The sequence below is a fragment of the Parasteatoda tepidariorum genome, chromosome 5, assembly GCF_982258835.1.
Source record: "Parasteatoda tepidariorum strain Cologne lab strain chromosome 5, Ptep-v5.0, whole genome shotgun sequence".
In the NCBI taxonomy this organism is placed as follows: domain Eukaryota; kingdom Metazoa; phylum Arthropoda; class Arachnida; order Araneae; family Theridiidae; genus Parasteatoda; species Parasteatoda tepidariorum.
This window is the reverse complement of record NC_141759.1, coordinates 93,951,322-93,970,798: the sequence shown is the minus strand read 5'-3', so window position 1 is coordinate 93,970,798 and position 19,477 is coordinate 93,951,322. Positions and strand designations below refer to the sequence as shown.

Sequence of the window (19,477 nt, the reverse complement as noted above, 5' to 3'; positions counted from 1 at the left end):
TTTCTACTTTGTTTCATTACAGCTTCAAAATTAAGAAATTTTACAATCACAATCCACTTAAATATTGAAATTTATCTTTTTTTTTATTTCTTCATCATTGTATTAATTGGACAAAATTAATATTTTTTAAATATTTTCAAAATTGCTCACAAGTTAAAAAAATAAAAAACCTTTAAACTGACAAACGATAACTGACATTTCAGAAAGAATAACCTAATAAACATAAAGTACAATAACGAAGTAAAATATTAAACTATTATTTACAACTGTATCTTTGATTTTCAATTTATAAATGTCCAGCAATTTATAATTATCTTATTTACACAATTTTCTTTCCATATGAAAATGATTTTCAGTTCTTCTTGCGTTTCTTTCAGTAGTTTCGTTCAATTGTTCAATAGATTTCAGAACCACAGTAATTTATTATAACACAACATCCTATTTGGTAGGCATTCCAATAAATTTTTTCAAGCTGCTTTAATCACTTACGATTTTAATAACAAACTGTAATGACTTAATCTGGTTGATTTATTTTATAAAGTACAAATATACTTTTATATGCATTCAAGTGCTAATTGAATCAGGGTTTTTACGATTGCATCAAGTGCTAATTGAATAAGAGTTGCTACGATTGCATTAGTTTTAGTACGTTAGCGTAGCTACGGTCAGAAAAATTTAAAGCTTGGTAACGAATGTATCATAATGCAGAAGAAAATTCTATAAATTTCCTTTTCGTTTAATTTTCGGAATTCAGTTCACATACATTCATGCCAACATTCACTCTTTTCGAGAATGGATTTTCCAAGTGGTAGTAAAACGATTACCGTAAAACTATTTTCCTCAATAATATATTTATATTTTAACCAGGTTGACGTTCCTATCGAATGGAATAATATGCTTTTATATATTTGTAGTAATTATTTATATGTAGTGGTGGTCAAACTGATTTAAAATTATTTTTATAATTCAAAAAGTTTAGTGAAATAACATGAATTTCACTAGCACTTTAAATATGAAAACTAAATCTTCCGGGAAAACCGGAAGAGTTGGCAGCTATGAGTTCACCAGCTAACTAGATATTAAAGTTAGCTTCAGTTCAGCAGCTTAAAGCAAAAATAACTTGAATAAATCACAAAAACGGATTTTTGGTTTCCGTTTTGTAAACAAGAAACTTCCTCAATGTCTGAACACATAATGACAGTAGAAAAGTAAAGAAGCAAACGCGTGCAAAGTGGTTTAACCAGTAAGGACAGAGAAACAAGCTTGAACCAGATATTAAAAGAACTGAGGATGAGAAACAGGTATGAGAGGGCTTGGCGGGACACCTTTGTGTATATGCAAGATGTAGAAAGTAAATCAGAATAGATTTTCAAAGACTGAGAAAGGACGATATACTAGAACGATTCATTAAGTAAATCATTAGAATTTTTCAAAATATGAATCGATTCCTACCGAAACCGAAAATATAGTATGTTCATTTCTATGCTTTTATTTGTGCTTTATTCAAGTAGTTTTTGATTTACTTTTCATAGCACAAAATATCCTAAATAAACCCTATCGTCATTTTTCATTTTTTCATTAATTTGTAATTTTTGTTTGGTAAATAATAGTTTCTGGGTAAACTATTTTAATTCCTCCTACTTTTTCTATCTCTCTTTATATTATTCCAGACCATAGCAGCCTTGTCGTCGAAATAGCAATTTAACTTTTCTTTCTGTCTGAAATAGGGCCATGCGAACGCAAGTTCTCAAACGAAAAACACATAAAAGAAATAAGATAGCTGAAAATTTTGTTCTTTGTGCATGTATGTCTTAGCAATATATAGAGTTTCATTTCCTCATCTTGTATTATGTACATATTTCTCTCCTTTTTTATATTTTTTTTCAATCCTCAAGCATTTCCTAACACTGTGTAATATTTTCTTGTGCTGTATCATGTTTCGTTTAACCAGCTTTCTATTGTTTTTACTTATTTCTTAATTTGTACTCAGTTTCTTGCATCAGAAATAAAGCATTATATATTGTCATGTAGGGGCAAAAAAATTTAGCTATCCTACATTTTAGTAGTTATTGTGTGTTCTATTTTTTTTTTTTAGTTTATCGCATCAGAGAGAAAATGTTATATATTATCACGTAAGAGTGATGCAATTTAATTATCTTATATTTAAATAGCTAAAGTGTGTCAAAGTAGATCAAATGTATCTTAGACATCTTGTAACAGACATCCTGCAACAGACATCCTGTAACATCCTTAGACACCTTAGACATCCTGTAACAGACATCTATAACAGACATCATGTAACATCCTTAGACACCTTAGACATCCTGTAACAGACACCTATAACAGACATCATGTAACATCCTTAGACATCCTGTAACAGACATCTATAACAGACATCAAAACTTACAAAGACTAGGATAGAACAGTTCTAATGAAATTTGTTTCTAGCTGGATTTTGTCTTGGAATCTGTATCTAGAGTTGAAGCTGATTTGTATGTCGAATCACTAACACTACTCGCTTCTTTGTATAACGTGTTTTGGTCACTAGCACTAGGTCTGTAGACTGGTTGTGGTGGTGAATAATTGTCTAGAGACGTCTGCAACGGTTCATTGGGGTCTTTGTTAAAAGTGGGAGCTTGCACAATCTGTAAATCAACGTTGCTGTATCCGTTTTTCGAGCCTGGGTCTGGTGCTTGGTAATACATTGGTGGTGATGAATCCAGAGCTGTTGTGTCAATGAAAGAAAATGTTTGCCCCTTCTGAGCCTCTTTAGAGTTCGGCGAGTTAGTATATACATTAATTATTGAACTTGAAGACGTTTGTATGTGCTGTTCCATTTCATCTATCTTTGGATCAAAACCTTGAAAGACTAATGGCGCTGAGTTTTGTGAATCAGCCTTTTCTTGTGAAGACGCTTTACTTGGCAGCTTCACGTCCAGAAGAGTTGAATAAGTACTTTTTGATGGAAGCTGTGAGCTTTCTTGCTGGGAAAATCCTTTAAAAAAATTGTCACTCATTGAACTACCATAGTGTGAGCCTGAATAGACAGGGTGTGGTTGACTTTCACTGAAACTGTAACTAAAGGAGGTTGAAACATCAGGCTTAGTTACTGAAGTGCTGCTTGGGATTTGAGAAAGCGATGGTGAATCGCTCTCATTGAAAACACCAGATGAGAGAGATTGGAATTGGTAATTGGTTTGTGGTATAGAGTTATGTGTATTACTTTTGGTGTACACGTTATTAGAATAACTTGTCGGGTAATTGTCTTCCTGTTGGTCAAAAGAATTCGAAGAATCGGCATTTACAAAACTTGAAAATCTGTTTTGATTGTTTGACTCAGAAGATTTTACTTCTTTGGATGCAGATAAGGCATCAGTAGGATTTGAGGCTTGAGAAGTCTCAGAGTTTGCAAAATTGTTTCCAAAATTAAACGGTTGAAGGAATGGATTGTTGTTTGAATCAGTCATGCCATTTTGCAAGCCATAGTATTGGTTGCTGTATTGATCATTGATCTGTGGTGATGAAATCTGCGGATTGGAATAACTATTTCCATACGAGTTAGAACTGTAAGGTATTGAAGAACCAGTTGGAGTATATGCGTCAGGGGAAGCTAAATTAGAATTCGTTCGATACATATTTTGATTGGCAATTTGATCGAACTTTTCATTGTACTTCTGAACGTCATTGAAGTTAGAATTTTTGAGATTCGAATTGAAACTTTGAGCAGCAGTATTTGGAAATTGAGGAGAATAACTGTTACTGTAACTGCTTGTACTATAAGATGAACCTGCTGGCATATATGCATCAACATTCTTTTGGTTATAATTGCTTTGACCATTTCCATCGTGTGAAGTTGGAATAAACTGTGACTGTGTGTTTTCGAAACCGTTATTTTGTTGATTGTCGGAATAGCCATTTTCTTTGTTTTGATGTGAAGAGGTCTGTGATGCATAGTAAGAAGGAGTTTGATGATAATTAGCTTGTGGATAATCATAAGGTGTGCTCTGAGATTTATATTCGTTAGAATATGAATTCCATGGATTAGAATACATATTTTCATTTTGATAAGCGTTAGAATGTTTAATCGCTTGCTCAAGATTATAGTTCATTTTCAAGTGAGGATAACGAGATTTCACTGCATTGTATTCAGACAGCTGCTGAGGAATGTTGTTGAACGATGCTGATTGCTGATTGATGCTGAAAGGGTTATTATAAATACCCTGTGGATATTGTTGGTAGTTTGAATACATCTTTGAAGCCTGAGATATCAGTCCTGCATTTGCATCGTTTTGATTGGATGTTTCTGGATTATAAGACGTGGAATATTGTTGGGTTGAAACATTCTTAACGTAATTGGATTGTTGATCGCTTTGCTGTTGACTTAAAACGTATTCTTCGTACGCCGAAGGCTTATAAACGGGTTGGGAATACTTCGTATCGGGTGTTGTTGAAGCTGAATTTGATGAAACTTCACTTCCTCCGCCATTAACTGGCGTATTGAAGTAAAGTTGTTGATTAGGTGTACCACTTTGATGTTGGCTATAGCTGACAGATTCTGTATGTGGTTTAACGTTGTTGTGTGGATATTGATTTTGCGTACTGAAATTCAAACCATGGTTAGTGGAATGATAATCGGGTGATGCATCCGCTTGAGATGTTGGCGATTTATTTGGCAGCCTGTGTGCCCTTGGATATGACGTTGGTGGATAATTCGGTTTTCTGGGGGTTTGGTGGTTGTAGTTGTGTTGGTTTGGTTGCTCATACGCATACGGTGAATTGAACTTCATACTTTCTTGAGTGTTGATATAACCATTCTGAGACCCATATTCTGAGTTGTCCATGTTACCATACGCTCCACCGCCACCACCATTGTATGACATATCATAAGGCATAGATCCTGTGTGTAATCCTTCTCCATATGAATTCTCTTCTGATCCTCCGAAACCACCCTGGTAATCATATGCTCCATTTCCATATGCCCCATTTCCATATGCTCCATTTCCATATGCTCCATTTCCATATGCTCCATTTCCATATGCTCCATTTCCATATCCTCCATTTCCATATCCTCCATTTCCATGTCCTCCATTTCCGTATCCTCCATTTCCATAGCCATGACCTTTTCCGTATTCTGATGAATGGGAATCCACACTAAAAAAATAAATAAAAACGAAAAATTACGCAGGGAGTTCTGTAACGTCTGTACTTAATATATATTTTTAGAATCCATGTAAAGAAAGGAAGGCAAAAAAGTACACATGTTTAGATTTACAAACTAGTGCTTCAAGGAGAAAAAAAATAGAAACACTATTGAAATCTGACAAATCACTATAGAGGAATGCGAGTGACAAGCATTAAGATACGTTTGATTGCTTGAGGAACTAGAGAAAAGATGAAAATTGACTATTATAAATACCTTCTAGTTTTAACCGGCAATCAAACAATTCTAATGTTTTTACGCTACACTTCTACCTTTCTCAATTGTGATCTGTAAATTTGAATACTGTTTTTATTTTCCTTGCTGCTATGTTCATTTGCAATCCACAATATCATGCTTGCACTTTTTTGACTTTATTTTTGGAAAGCATCCTACAAATCTGTTTTTTGTATGATGAATACATAACAGGCTGTATATCAATAATTCTTTTTGTAAATCTTTGTAAAGATAGTAACATTATGATGCTATTCTAATAATATTTGTTGTAACTGCTTATTGATTTTTTTTCTTCACCTGAATAACTAGTTTGGTGGGCCCCTTTATCATAGTTTTTATTTTTGTACATTTTCCTATTTATCTGTAACAATTTAAAGGAATCAAAAGCTTTTAGTACACAAATATAAATTTAGTTTCTCCATAGGAATTCCATTAAAAAAATAATTTTTAACAAGAATTTCTATAATATATATTCTAATATTATTTAACATATTAATAATCTGAATTGTATGGAATTGAATTGCATGCAATTTTTTTTAAACATTATTTACCATCTTTTAATTTAAAAAAAATCGCTCTGATGGCTCTTAAGAACTTAAATTTAAAAATACGGTTTTTTTATTTTTAAATTTTTAATCAGAAATTATTTGTCTAATTTAGCTCAATTATTGCGCTTTGCCATACAAACTTACGTAATTTAAAATGATATAATAGTTTTTCGACCGTAAATAATTAAATAATCTTAACCCATATGTGTCTAGCCTCCCTTAAATAGGATGGTTCGTTTCTCCAAAATTTAAAAAAAAAAATGGCGCAACTCGTGTTTCATTATTATTATTTATTTTGCAAAAGCAAGGTAGTTCTATACACCTTAATATAGCAATGATATAAGTATTTATATTGAATGGAAAGTTAAAGCATACAGCTTTTTAGAAGCTAAAGTAGACAGTAACAGAATGTAACATTCACTTAGTATAAGCAAAAATGAACCAAAACTTTTTTCGTTTTGGTGCTTTTTATATATTGACCTCTTGTTGTCAAGCATTAGCATTATATTCCGAAAATGAGCTGTATCATTTATTTTTTCGCTCCAACTGTAAATATGTACATGTCACGGCGAAAGACCGAAATCGGTGGTCGTTGACTTTCACCGGTGAATGTCGACAAACACCAAATACGTCGGTGAAAGATCGAATATTTCATTACATTCTTGTACATTCGGACCCTCACCGGTGTATGTCGACAATCACAGATATGCTTTGGTGAATGTCCGAAATATTTATTACATTCGATTTGATATGAATTTATTCGTGGATATAATTACATTTATTCGATATTTTAACCCTACACTGATGTTCTCTTAAGGTTAAGTGCCACTGTCCGGTATACATTTGTCCGGTATACCCTACACTGATGTTTTTTTAAGGTCAAGTACCATTGCCCGGTATATATTTGCCCGATACTCCAAACACTGATGTTTCTTCTAATCTATCGTCAGTAAGTATTAAAATATAGAATAAATATAAATATAGCAAATAAATATAATATTAACGAATAAATTAATATAAAATTGGATATAGCAAATATTTCGGACATTCACCAAAGCGACTATGTGATTGTTGACATTCACCGGTGAGAGTCAGAAATAAGGGTATTTAGCAAATATTTCGGACATACACCAAGCCACTACGTGAATGTTGACATTCACCGGTGAATGTCGACATTCTCCAGATTTCAGTGTTTCACCGTAACATACATACTAGTTTTTCCGATTTCGTAATTATTCAGTCCGCTGTCAATATGTAAATATGTACTAATTTTTTCGATTATGTAAATGTTTTATGTTATTCCTATATAATTCGGACTTCTTGTATTCGTACTTGTATTTTATGAATTACTTCTCGGATCCTTTTTTTCTTCTTTTTTTGTGTATATCTTTAATATTACTGTACTGTTATTTTAATCACTCGACAGCATACTTCCGTTGCATTTGGCAAATATTTCTCAGACGAAGAGGCAACTGCCGCAAAACAGGTACCTCGATCTATACGCCGCTTACATTAAAGCATTAACATGTTCGAAAACGATGCATATTTTGCCTGAAGTTTTCTTTGAAAAAAAAAAAAAAAGCTTCTGATTCCTTTAACCCTTTCGCGCCGACTGTCGTGACAGCATAAAGCCGTATCAATTAGGGTAAAAATATAAAACTGGTAATCAAAGTATTTCTTTAGCAGTTCATTTGTGGACGAAGTTATAATTGTTTGATTTATTTAATTCATGATTACTTTGTTCAAAATAAAACTATTTAGTTATACTTTGAATTAACAGTGACTATATATATATGATTAAACTAGCAATAATTAAAGTAAAAGCAAAGTAAGTCTGTCAAATTAGCAACGACTACATTTAAGTTACCGTTTTTTTTTATTTAATTACAATTAGATTCTGATTTTGTACGAATGCTTTTCTGAATCACCCGTCCCCAAGGGGTTAACCATTGCGTTACTGCCATCCAGATTGCTGAAGTGACGCCAGTGAACTGAACTTATAAAGATTTCTTATTATATTTTACTTTCGTTTCTAGAAAATACTGTGCTCTTAAATATAACACACAGGCCAGGTGGCTGTGTGGTTAGCGTGTCTGACTGCGGAGCCGATGGTCGCGGGTTAGAATTCTGCTCAGGACATGGACGTTTCTTTCTCTCTGTGTGTGTGATTGTGTGAATGTGACCAGCCCTATAAACGGGTTTGTGGTTGTGTGACGTGGGCGACGCTGCTCCACCGTCGTGGCTTCGCCACAGGTGCCCACTGGGTAACGAGAGGAGAGTAGCAGTTCTGGTATTCCTGTGGTAAATGTGACAATCCCCAAGTGCCCGCCATTAAAAAAATAAAAATATAACACAAGAGTAACTTTAATAAGACTTACAAAACTCACTAAGCGTATTTAAAATGTAATTTTAGTAGTATTAATCTAATCCAAAATGGGAAAATGAACGGAATATTAGCCTGAGACTGCCTAAAGCAGTTTGGGACGGTTACCAAGCGGTATCAAGTTGACGAAGACTAATTACGACTCTCGTTCGCACAGGACATCACGTGGATGCCGGCTAAATACGGCGCTCGCCACGGAAGGTTACATAATTCCGGAAACATTGCGAAATATGCGGGAGTTGAAATTCGTTCTTTTGACGCGGGAAATCCACTCCTACATCTGTAGTAATGCCCTTGGGCAGCTGAGATACTGTGGTTAGTGCTCTGAATTGTTAAAGCGTTTTTTTATTTATTCATTTATTTATTTTTTTAAATGTTTTTTTATTATTTTTAAATCTGTAATATTTTTTATACACAGTCAAACCTCGATATCTCGAACTTTAAGGGAGAGGCGAAAAAATTCGAGATACCGAAAATTCGAATGATCGAAAATCGCACGTTATCGATAGTAGAATAAAGAAAAATGCTCTTTACATACCTTATTTACTATTCCAAACTTATTCTAAAAACACTTTTTACACTTTTTATTTTAAAAAAGATTCAATTGTTGTTTGTTTTAGAGATGTGTAAGGAAGTTTGTCTGTAACACTTTCTAAGTGGACTATAGCTTTAAATGTCTCCTCTGACATATTTGGCTGCCTCTCAATAAATTTCCCTACAGTGTCCACTGCAGAAAGTGCTTGTTTGTTAGTAACATTGGGGGTTTTTTGGAATAGTTTTTTATTTTCAGAAGAAAAATCTACAGTATTTATGGAGAAAATAAAAATCAAGTTATCGAGGGATTAGAAGAAAAAAAAATCGTGAAATCAAGTTTTCTTTAACATTGAGTGTATAGGAAATTTGAAGGGAATTTTTTTTTCCTTCGAGATATCGAAAAATTCGGGAAATCAAGGTTCGAGTTAGCGAGGTTCGACTGTATAAAGAGTGGTAGTAAAAGTGTTTCATTATGAGGGTTTAGTAATTCTGTTTACCATTATAGGTAAATAATAATATAAAAATTTATATTTTCATGAAAAATCGACGCGTGCCCCGGATAGTCTGGTTGGTAGGGAGCTGGACTCACTTTTGTGAGAATTAAAGTTCGAATCCAGTCGGCCGAAGACTCCCCGTGTAGTGACGGGTGCATTTTTAATCTGTATGGTCACATAGTCCTCCATGTTCCCATTATAAATTATACCATTGGGAGTGCTGAATTGGAGGTTGATAGTTTTCTGCTTCAGGTCAAAATTACCATCTGTGGATGTATGGAATGGGTCTGCCCTACAAACGGGTGTGACGTATGGGTGTGGCAGAAGTCGAATTCTTGGCCATAGATGCGCCACTTAAAAACAAGAACAATCGCACCCCAGTGCCCTAATGGCCAACACCAATAACTACGTAGCACTTTTTAAAGAATTAGAGGATGAGTAATTGAGAAAAGTATCTACTTGATGGAAACTAATATGTACTAACACTTTGCTAATATTAGTACTTTTATACACGTCTTTTTACGGCTAGGCATTAATGGGATAAATTAAAACTTTTTTCTTATGTTCACCGTACTTTTCAAAAATACTTTTGATAAAATCTTATGTTCTCATTTCGCAGTTACGAAAACAAAAGTCCCGAAAATGTTGGCCTTAATTCATATTTATAAAACAAAAAATTTATTTTAAGTATTGAAACAGATTTCTTTTTAGTTCTTTCGGAAATTCTATTCTCAAATCATTCGCCAAAACATCACGCTATGACCGTTATTAGAGCAAATTATAATCGCTTTTTTTTTCTTCAAGGGCGTATCTTGTAAAAGCGTGAAGGGTGAGTTTTGAAGATAAAACGCGACGAAATGCTTTTTAGAAGTGCCATTTTAGTTTCTGTATCATACATCTGTAACAAATATTTTTTTTAGTTTATTACTACTTCATCCGTGATAACTGACGGAAAATTTTGGGTCCGGAATTTCTTCCTTTAATGAGTATTTGATATTTTTGAATAATTTTTATTTTATTTTATACATTAAACTATGTTTCCATTGAACTTAATTACAATTTTTTTTAAATATTATGGTTAAAAGTATTTTTAAATTTTTTTCGAAGTTTGAATCTTTTTTAAAATTAAGCAACCTTAAACCAATTCGGTAATTAAGCTGAACAAAACGCATTTAAATGAATGAAATGAAACAAAAATTATTCAAAAATATTTATTAGCTAGAGAATAAATATGGAAACTCTGGTCTCATAATTCTCCATAGGTTAACATGGAGGAAGTAAAATCATTTTTTTTTACACAAAGGAGCATTAAGGCTTTATGAAATTTTTGAAACTTTATGTGCTAACAAGGTAAACTTAGCACTCACATATCCATCCATAATCTATCACATTAACCTTTTGTGCCTAGCGTCCTTATAAAAGGACTGTTTCTTTTTATAAAAAAAGAATAAAACCGTAGTTGTACTTAAAGTCAAAGCACAATGTTTTTCTTTTTTTACCCTTTTTGTATCACCTGAACATATATGTCCTGAAAACGAAACCACCACTGGGACATGTGTGTCCTGTCCAAAAAAGTGGGTGGGGTACATATGTCTCAGCCCTCTACCAGTTTCCAAAAGATTTAAATTTTGTATATTATTTTGACGGAGTATTGTTATTTTTATCGTATTTGATATATTAAAGTCGTAATTTATCTTTTTGTTGGAATAGAAAAAAATCTGTCTTGAAAGGGTTAAAGTTGTAATTAACACACAGAAATGTTTACTGTGATACTAAAAAATAGGTTCCGCCGCTTTTTTTTCTTGTACCTCTTTTAAATAATGGCTCAAAGCAGTGATCGGAAAACAGCAGCTGGCAAGGTAAGGAGATGATTCGAGTTTGCCAATCACTACGCATTGATCGGCAAACTCGGCTCTCAATTGATACAGTGAATCTATTTTCTGCAAAAGATTTTATAAAGTGATAGAGAATTAAAACTACAGCTTTGAGATTTTTGTTTGAACAGTACAACTGTAAGAATGTGGCATTTTATGCGAACGTTTGAATAATTTGCTGGTCATGGTAGGCAAATTTCTGTTGAATCAAACTTAATAGAACTTTAATCCATTCATTAAAACCGTGAATAGCAAACCCGTTTCCAATAGCTCGTTCTCTAGTATTTAATCCTAATCCAAGCCCTTCTTCAATTGCAAGAGTATCATAGGACACGTGATCCTCCGTTTGCCGACTATTGCATTAACCCCTTGGGGACGGGTGATTCAGAAAAGCATTCGTACAAAATCAGAATCAAGTTGCAATTAAATAAAAAACGGTAACTGAAATGTAGTCGTTACTAATTTGACAGACTTACTTTGCTTTTATTTTAATTATTGTTAGTTTGATCATATATATAATCAATGTTAGTTCAAAGTATAACTAAATAGTTTTATTTTGAGCAAAGTAATGGTGACTTAAATAAATCAAACAATCATAACTCCGCCCACAAATAAACTGCTAAAGAAATACTTTGATTACCAGTTTTATCTTCTTACCCTGATTGATACGGTTTTTTGCTGTCACGTATTTGTGACAGTCGGCGCGAAAGGGTTAAAACATCAATTTTGCTCCCTTTAAGAAACAAATTGCCTAATAACTGATGAAACTAGGCATCTATATGAACATGTAAAAACTAAAAATATAAAATATATTAGTACTGTACTTACTATATAGGAATAGGTTTCTTCACATAATGAGGTACTTCTTTTATAATGTTGATAATCTTCGGTACTTTGTGAGGTACGGGTATCGGCACGGACTTGTAAACAGGTACAATGTATGGCTTAGGTATATTAACTTGAACCGGCACTGGATATTTTTTAGCTACTGGAATTATTTTGGGCACATGGATGAAAACTGGTCTTGGCACTTTCACTTGAACTGGCAAACCAACAAATTTAGGAACTGGTACAGCTTGTTGAATAGGTAAAGCAGCAAACACTGGTATTGGCTTTTGAATATGCTTTATTACTGGAATAACATGAGGTACAGCTACAGGTTTGGCTGTAAAATAAAGAATTACAATGAATACAAATAATATTAGGTAATTCTGAGAAAAAAATTCCAGTTTTTTGTTCTCTGAAATTAAGGACGGTATTCTTTATACTTCTCTCACATGATTATTCTCTATTATTAGATTTAAATATATTTCGTATTGAATGAAATAAACATATTTTACTGATTAAATCTAAATATCGTATGAGCAGTAAATATATTTAAGTTTAAGTGACTATTTTCTTGTTGAAACTTTGAAGTTGACGCGTCTATATGCACTTTCAAAAACTTAATATAAGCCTCGTACGAAACGTAAATTTATTTAGGTTCAAAAGACAATTGTTTTCTTGCAGAAATTTTGAAATCTATAATCTTCTATAAGAATTTCTACAAAATAAATCTAAATATCATACAAAAAGTAAATTTATTTAACTGAGAAAGACAAATATTTTATTGCTGAAATTTTGAAATAGGCACTTCTATGCGTACTTAAACCTAAAATTATACGAAAAGCAGATATATTTAACTTAGAAAGATAAATACTTTCTTGCTGAAATTTTAGAATAGGAGTTTCATGCACTGCTAAAAAATTTAAAAGAAATAAAGAGCAAACTTTATCTTTCCATAAGTTAAAACAATTAACAAATCCTCAATATTAGATCCTTGTTATAAATTTAAAGTAGAAAGTTTTTTAATTTTGTTCAGTAAAGAAAATTTACCGTCTGAAACCAACTAAAAATAGCCTTTTGCATTAAATTAATTATTTTCAACGACATTTTTTTAAATATTGAAAGAAAGTGTTAGTGCACTTTATGCTAATATATATAGTAAATCAGCATATAAAATACTTTTCTTTTATCTATGCATTTATATTATATATTATACTATTGGGCTGCGCCCCCTGCTCGCTAACGCTCGCCAACCCCCGAAAATTGCTACGCAATCTTATATGGTTTGCTTCGCGTACCAAGATCGCTTCGCTCGCTACTAACTTAGGTACATTGCAAATGCACACAATTCTAAGAATTCAAAACAATCATTCAAATCCATATAAAAAAATTACATCTTTTTAGTAAATACTAAGTCATTAAAATAAATTTGAATTCAAATAAATGACATGTAATTCGTTAAACCTATTAGAAATGTGCTATAGTATAATTCGTGATGTAAATCAAAAATCTTCAAATAAATTCGTAATGTATAAATTCGTGAAAAAAAGCGCTTTCGACAAAATACTAAAATAGAGATCTATCGACAAAGACAACTCACTTCTGCCTAGCTTAATAGTATGAGATTGCCGCAGCTGATGCCCTCTGGTTATTTCAGTTTCCGTTTTTAAAAGCGCTATATGTTGAGTCACCTCAGATAGATTTGGCATGTGACATTTTTAGCGGCAATCATGGGTCGATTCGCCACGTAACAGAAATAGTAGCGTAAGCAAAACAAAGCAAACGTTGCCACCGGCGGAAAAGAAATACAGCCAAAATTTGGGAGCCACGTAAGAGAATTATATATATTAGATATTTAGATCTATTGGTAAACAGAAGTGATTTTTCTAAGTAATCATTTTTTTAAATAACATTTATGTTGTTATAACGTTATATTGTTGAAACAAATTTGATGAGTTCACATCCTTAATTTAATATTTTCACTTACCAAACGGTAGGATATATTAAATACTTTTTTTTGCCTGCATCTCATTGTGCATGAAGCTGATCCTTAAGTTCTAAATCATTGAACAGATCTCTTTAACTGTAATTTATAAGAGTATATTAATGTTATTTGCTCAAAAATAATAATTGTTAGACCACCTTTCTAAATAACTTTATCTAAAAATGTAAGGCAGATTTACATTATAATACTAATAAAAAAACAGCAATTCTCTTAGTTTTAAACTTTTGAATTAAAAGCGTAATAATAGCAGTAAAGGAAAATAACTTTAAGTTAGGGAATCAAAAATATTCATAGAAAAGCATAAATTTTATTAATTTTATGCTGACTACAACCAAAACAATAAGGAGACGAATGAGGAAAAACTGGATCACACCACGTGATTTTCTGGCCAATAAAAATGCATCGACAACAATGGAAAACTGCGAAACCATCATTAGAAATTTATATATAGTAAGATATTTATTATATTCGCGTGTAATCTACAAGAATATTTTAGAATACATAGGATAAAATAAAGTTGAAAAGAACTACATATAAATTGCTGTATTATTTATATTATGGAAGTTCGCTGGAATTTGTTATAACACATGAATAATGTAATTTAAAAAAATTTGTAAAGCAAATTTTCAGACATATATTTGGGACTACTTTCTAATTTTAAAAAAAATTAATCTTTCGTTTAATGATTACTTTCATTATGGTCTGATGATGAGACTACCTATAAAATACCGTGTGGAGGCTTTAAGTTATAGGAGGCGTTGACAAAATGCAGAAGAGATCGAATAAGAAAACATGTAAAAATATCAACAAATTCAAATGTATCCAAAATTTGTAAGTAGCTCTTTTTTACGATTGAGTTTCAGAGTTAAAAGTTAAATTAGAAAAAAAAGTTATTTAAAGAAAAACTAAGCATCTTAAACAAACAAACCTTTTATTTCTTAAACTAATTTTTATGATATAAAATTAAATGCAAACTTAAACAAAAAACGTAATTATTTATATAAAATTGTACTAACATTCATAATTTTATTTTATTTTATAACCGTCGTTGAACAGCCTACCCAATTTTGATTTACGACTATTAATGTTCAACACCGTATCCTTGTAATTTTGAACCCAATCCAGAAGACAAGGGAACTACTGGATCAAGTATTGGGAGAAATTTGCCTTCGTGGGGGACTTTTTTGATGGAACTAACCCGCATTTGCGCTACATGGCGAGGAAAACCACGAAAACCTTTCACGGTTAGCATAATGGCAAAGGGACTCTAACCCATGATCCATCTACCACTGAGGATATTTTTCGTCAGCACTGTGGCCGGTGCGGAATTCAAGTCAATCAGCTATCGCCTGGATTCGAACCCGGCTACCTCAGTGGAAGGCGAACGCTCTATCCCCTGAGCCACCCCGATTCTAACATTCATAATTGGAAAATTCGCTTAGCGTATAATTATATCAATAAAGGTCTCTAGCATTCATAATTGGAAAATTTGTTTAACATATAATTATATCAATAAAGGTCTCTAACATTCATAATTGGTAAATTTGCTTAACATATAATTATATCAATAAAGGTCTCTAACATTCATAATTGGTAAATTTGCTTAACATATAATTATATCAATAAAGGTCTCTAGCATTCATAATTGGTAAATTTGCTTAACATATAATTATATCAATAAAGGTCTCTAACATTCATAATTGGAAAATTCGCTTAACATATAATTATATCAATAAAGGCCTCTAACATTCATAATTGATAAATTTGCTTAACATATATTTATATCAATAAAGGTCTTTTAATTGATATAAAGGTCAACCTATTGACGCTAAATTTTATTCATCGATCCCTTTTTCACGTTCAAAATGTCAACACAAGTGGCATTTCTGTACCAAGAAAGTAACAATGAGAAAATTAAAATCGCTTGCGAAAAATTATGTACTTTCGATAACATTTCGATGTCAATGCAAGTAACTTTTGAGAACGACTTAAATCTATTAACTTCCATTTTACTGTGAAACAGAGAATGATCGTTCCTGAGATGTAATAACTGTCAACTAATGTAATGACAGTAATAACTGAAACATTCAACCGATAATGTTTTGGGAATATTTGGAATAAGACTAGCTTACAGGTGAGCTAATGACGTATAAAAAATAGCAATTTGTTAAACTATCCGTTTGCTACCACAACTATTTAACATTTTACACGGAGAGCTATAAAAAAGAAATCTTCTGCGCCCCATCAATTTAATTGCCCATTATCGTTTTCTAAAATGTGTAATTACTTTTTAAAAGTTGTTTAAAAATCGAAGTTTTAGACTATTGACCTTTCTATCTGTCTATTTCAACCACCCTTAGTTGGAGAGTTATTCTTTTTTCACCTATGCCCCCATTTTAAATATCTCTTGAGATGTTTAATGTGTGTCAAGCGAAGACGACACGCTCCGTTGCCAATATTTTATTAGTACTTTGCGACATAATGACAATTTAAATTGTTCTTTTCATATTCTGAAAGTAATAAATATTATTTTAGGGTATGGACAAAAAACCAGCTATTACAGTGAAAATAATTATTATTTCTGCCATTCAAAACAGACGTAATTTTTTTTCTCGATCTATTTAAATAAGCACATAATTTTTCAATTTTACTTACCTTTCTGATAAGGTCTATTTGCTACTGAAAAGAAAAGAAAAGGAAAAGAAGAAGAAGAAGTAAGATGGTTTTTGGTTAAGTTGTCAAATTTATGTAACTCTTTTATTTATTCGAATTCATATGCAATCGTTTTGCATCACTGCTTTTAGCAATTTAAAATCAACTTGGAGATTAATCAAATTGAATTTTTTATTTTTATTTATGAGAGAATCGTACAGTTTTTGAAAATTTTAGATTGGTGACGAATTTTTTCCCTTGATTGAAATGGTGTCATGAAAATTATGCCGGTTTTAAAAATCAGCTTTAAACTGCGAATTCAGCACTACCAACTTTCTACGCTTTTCATTAATATTCATTCTAGTGGCAGCTATGTTTATGTAATAATGCATTATTTTTTATTCATTATAGTTTATTCTCCACACCACTGTATTTAACCTCTTCAGAACCAAAATATCCTCAACTTAGGAAAAAATTAAAGAGTGGTGACGAACTTTTCTCAAGACTGCTGAAAATTTCATTAACTTAACTTCCAATTAATTTATAAGAAGAGTTTTGAATTTTTCAAATCACAATGAACGAAATGAAATTATTTTTTAGCAGATATGATTACTTTAAAGTATGCATATTTTTCAAAATGTAGCTACCATTTTAACAAAATTACAATTTCAGGTCAGAAGAGGATAAATGATTTGAAAGTTCATATACAACGTCACTCTTCGTGGAGAGGATTTTAAAATGTTTGCAAATTACCAAAAATTCCGCAAAGCTTTGGGTTTTTAAATGTCTACCGTTCTATAAAATATTTTGCAAAAAGAGAAGTAGTTGGCAGTTCTGAAAATGTAATAAAGGTTCCTCAATTTAACACACTAATGCTTGCACAAATGCAATATTTTGAAGTGAAAAGAAATTTGTCTAAATAAAGATAAGGCAATTTTTCCGACAAAATTTATTTCATTTTGTGCTATTAAAGTGAAAGCGAAACCTATTACGTTTCCTTTAGAATTCATATGCTTAGTGTAAAATAAATTTATCCACCACTACATATAACGAAATTAAATATTTATAAAAATTCGCGAGCATTAAATTAGCATACGAAACGTAACATACGTAAGGCCTCAGTCGACCAGTTCCACTACAACGAACGAACGAAATTAGCATACGAATAAAAATCCAAAAGTAACTAAACAAAAATGGTAGCTTGCTCTGATTTGTAAAATGTTATTTGCCAGTAGTATATAAATTAAAGTTACTTTTAGTTAAGTGTCTTTCAGTTCAAGTTATTTAACCACAACTTCATACAAAAAATCTAATAAAATGCAACTTTTTTTGCCAACTTCATGTTGTTACTCTTTAAAAGAGTAGGCGTAATCATCCTTATTCTACAAGTTTTACTATTTAATTCGCTACCAATTCATTATAACTTTTGTAAAAAGTGGAGCAATTGGCCTCCCCGAATACAGCAAACTTAAGTGATACTTCTCAGTATATCAGCACCTAGAAGAAGACAAATACATCACACCGATTACGGCGCAGTCTTTTAGCGATAGGACATAAAGAAGACCTCAATTTAACAGTAAACCGAAGAGAGGTCAAACCACGTGATTGAATTTTAAGTCGGAAGGTAAAAGCACACACAATCAAAGAGTGGAATGATATCAAATAAAATATCTCGTGCTATTTTTTTACAGAAATAAATATAACATTTTCAAAAAGACATGAATTTAAAAAAAAGCATGCAAGAAAACAAGGATGGTAGGGAGTATAATAATCCAGAAAAGATTCACGTGACTTTTATGAAAAGATGTCACAGTCTGCAAATACAGCTAACTACAAATACTTTCTTAAAAATGTGAGAACAATAAATTTCTTTCTTACCAATGGCGAAAGGTTTGAAGTATTTGATGTATCTCGGAACTGGTACGGAAACAGGAGCAGGTACTGGATAGGGAACAGCTATATTTTTCGCAACATGCTTGACAACAGTTTTTCCAGGTTTCTCCCAATCATCATTGAAAAAATTATTTCCTCCATGGCCTCCATAGGAATCCGATGAGTAACTAACACTGTGACTTATGCCTGAGTTTCCACTGTAGCCACCTGTTCCTCCGCTATAATCACCAGCACCACCACCAGCGTCACCACCGTATCCGTTACCTTGATGGTTACCACCGTAACTATTTCTGTAACCATCATCATAGTTACCTCCTATGTCACCGTGAGAGTACTCTGAACCAGCAGAGTACCCGTTAACATCATTTGCAGGATATTCATGCCCTAAAGAATAAGCTCCAGTCTGTTTGAGATCATCGTTTCGTTTTGATATTTCTTTTTTCGAACTGGATTTCGTTTGCTGTTTCTCAGTCGAACTGGCAGAAGAGGGAACCAATATCAGACAACAGGCTAGCACTATGATTTGTAATGGGTTCATACTGCTCTAACAAGCCCCTATATTGAAAAGAAATAAAGAAGTCTTAGTATACAACAAAGAAGTTGCTTAACACGTTCCAGCCGGGAAAAGGGAAAATACTGGTAGAAGAACAATTTCAATATTAGATAATATTCGGGAGGAGTTAATCTATTCTCAACAATAACAATTCACTGTAAGGAAAATATAAAAATAAAAATATAACAATATAAAAATTGCATCCGTTAGAAACAATTGGTAGTTATGGATTTTTATTATACCTAGAAACAAACTAAAAAATGAAATTTATTGTTACCTGTT

General features: G+C 32.2%; 1 protein-coding gene across 1 annotated transcript; it reads right to left on the bottom strand.

Annotated features, from left to right (window-relative positions):
* Positions 1 to 2,375: 2,375 nt before the first annotated feature.
* LOC139426573 (uncharacterized) lies at positions 2,376 to 19,190 on the bottom strand. The gene is made up of 3 exons (XM_071185868.2): positions 18,628 to 19,190; positions 12,096 to 12,432; positions 2,376 to 5,151 (listed from the first exon to the last, which is right to left on the bottom strand). Exons 1-3 carry the CDS (start codon positions 19,178 to 19,180, stop codon positions 2,445 to 2,447), a joined length of 3,597 nt encoding a protein of 1,198 aa, XP_071041969.2. The 5' UTR covers positions 19,181 to 19,190; the 3' UTR covers positions 2,376 to 2,444.
* Between the last annotated feature and the right edge of the window lie 287 nt (positions 19,191 to 19,477).

Excerpts from the sequence above, each read along its gene's own strand:
- LOC139426573 (XM_071185868.2), bottom strand. The coding sequence starts at position 19,180 with ATGAACCCATTACAAATCATAGTGCTAGCCTGTTGTCTGATATTGGTT. Across the intron at positions 12,433-18,627 it reads CTTCAAACCTTTCGCCATTG|CCAAACCTGTAGCTGTACCT; the intron begins GTAAGAAAGAAA and ends TTTATTTTACAG. Across the intron at positions 5,152-12,095 it reads AAGAAACCTATTCCTATATA|TGTGGATTCCCATTCATCAG; the intron begins GTAAGTACAGTA and ends TTATTTTTTTAG.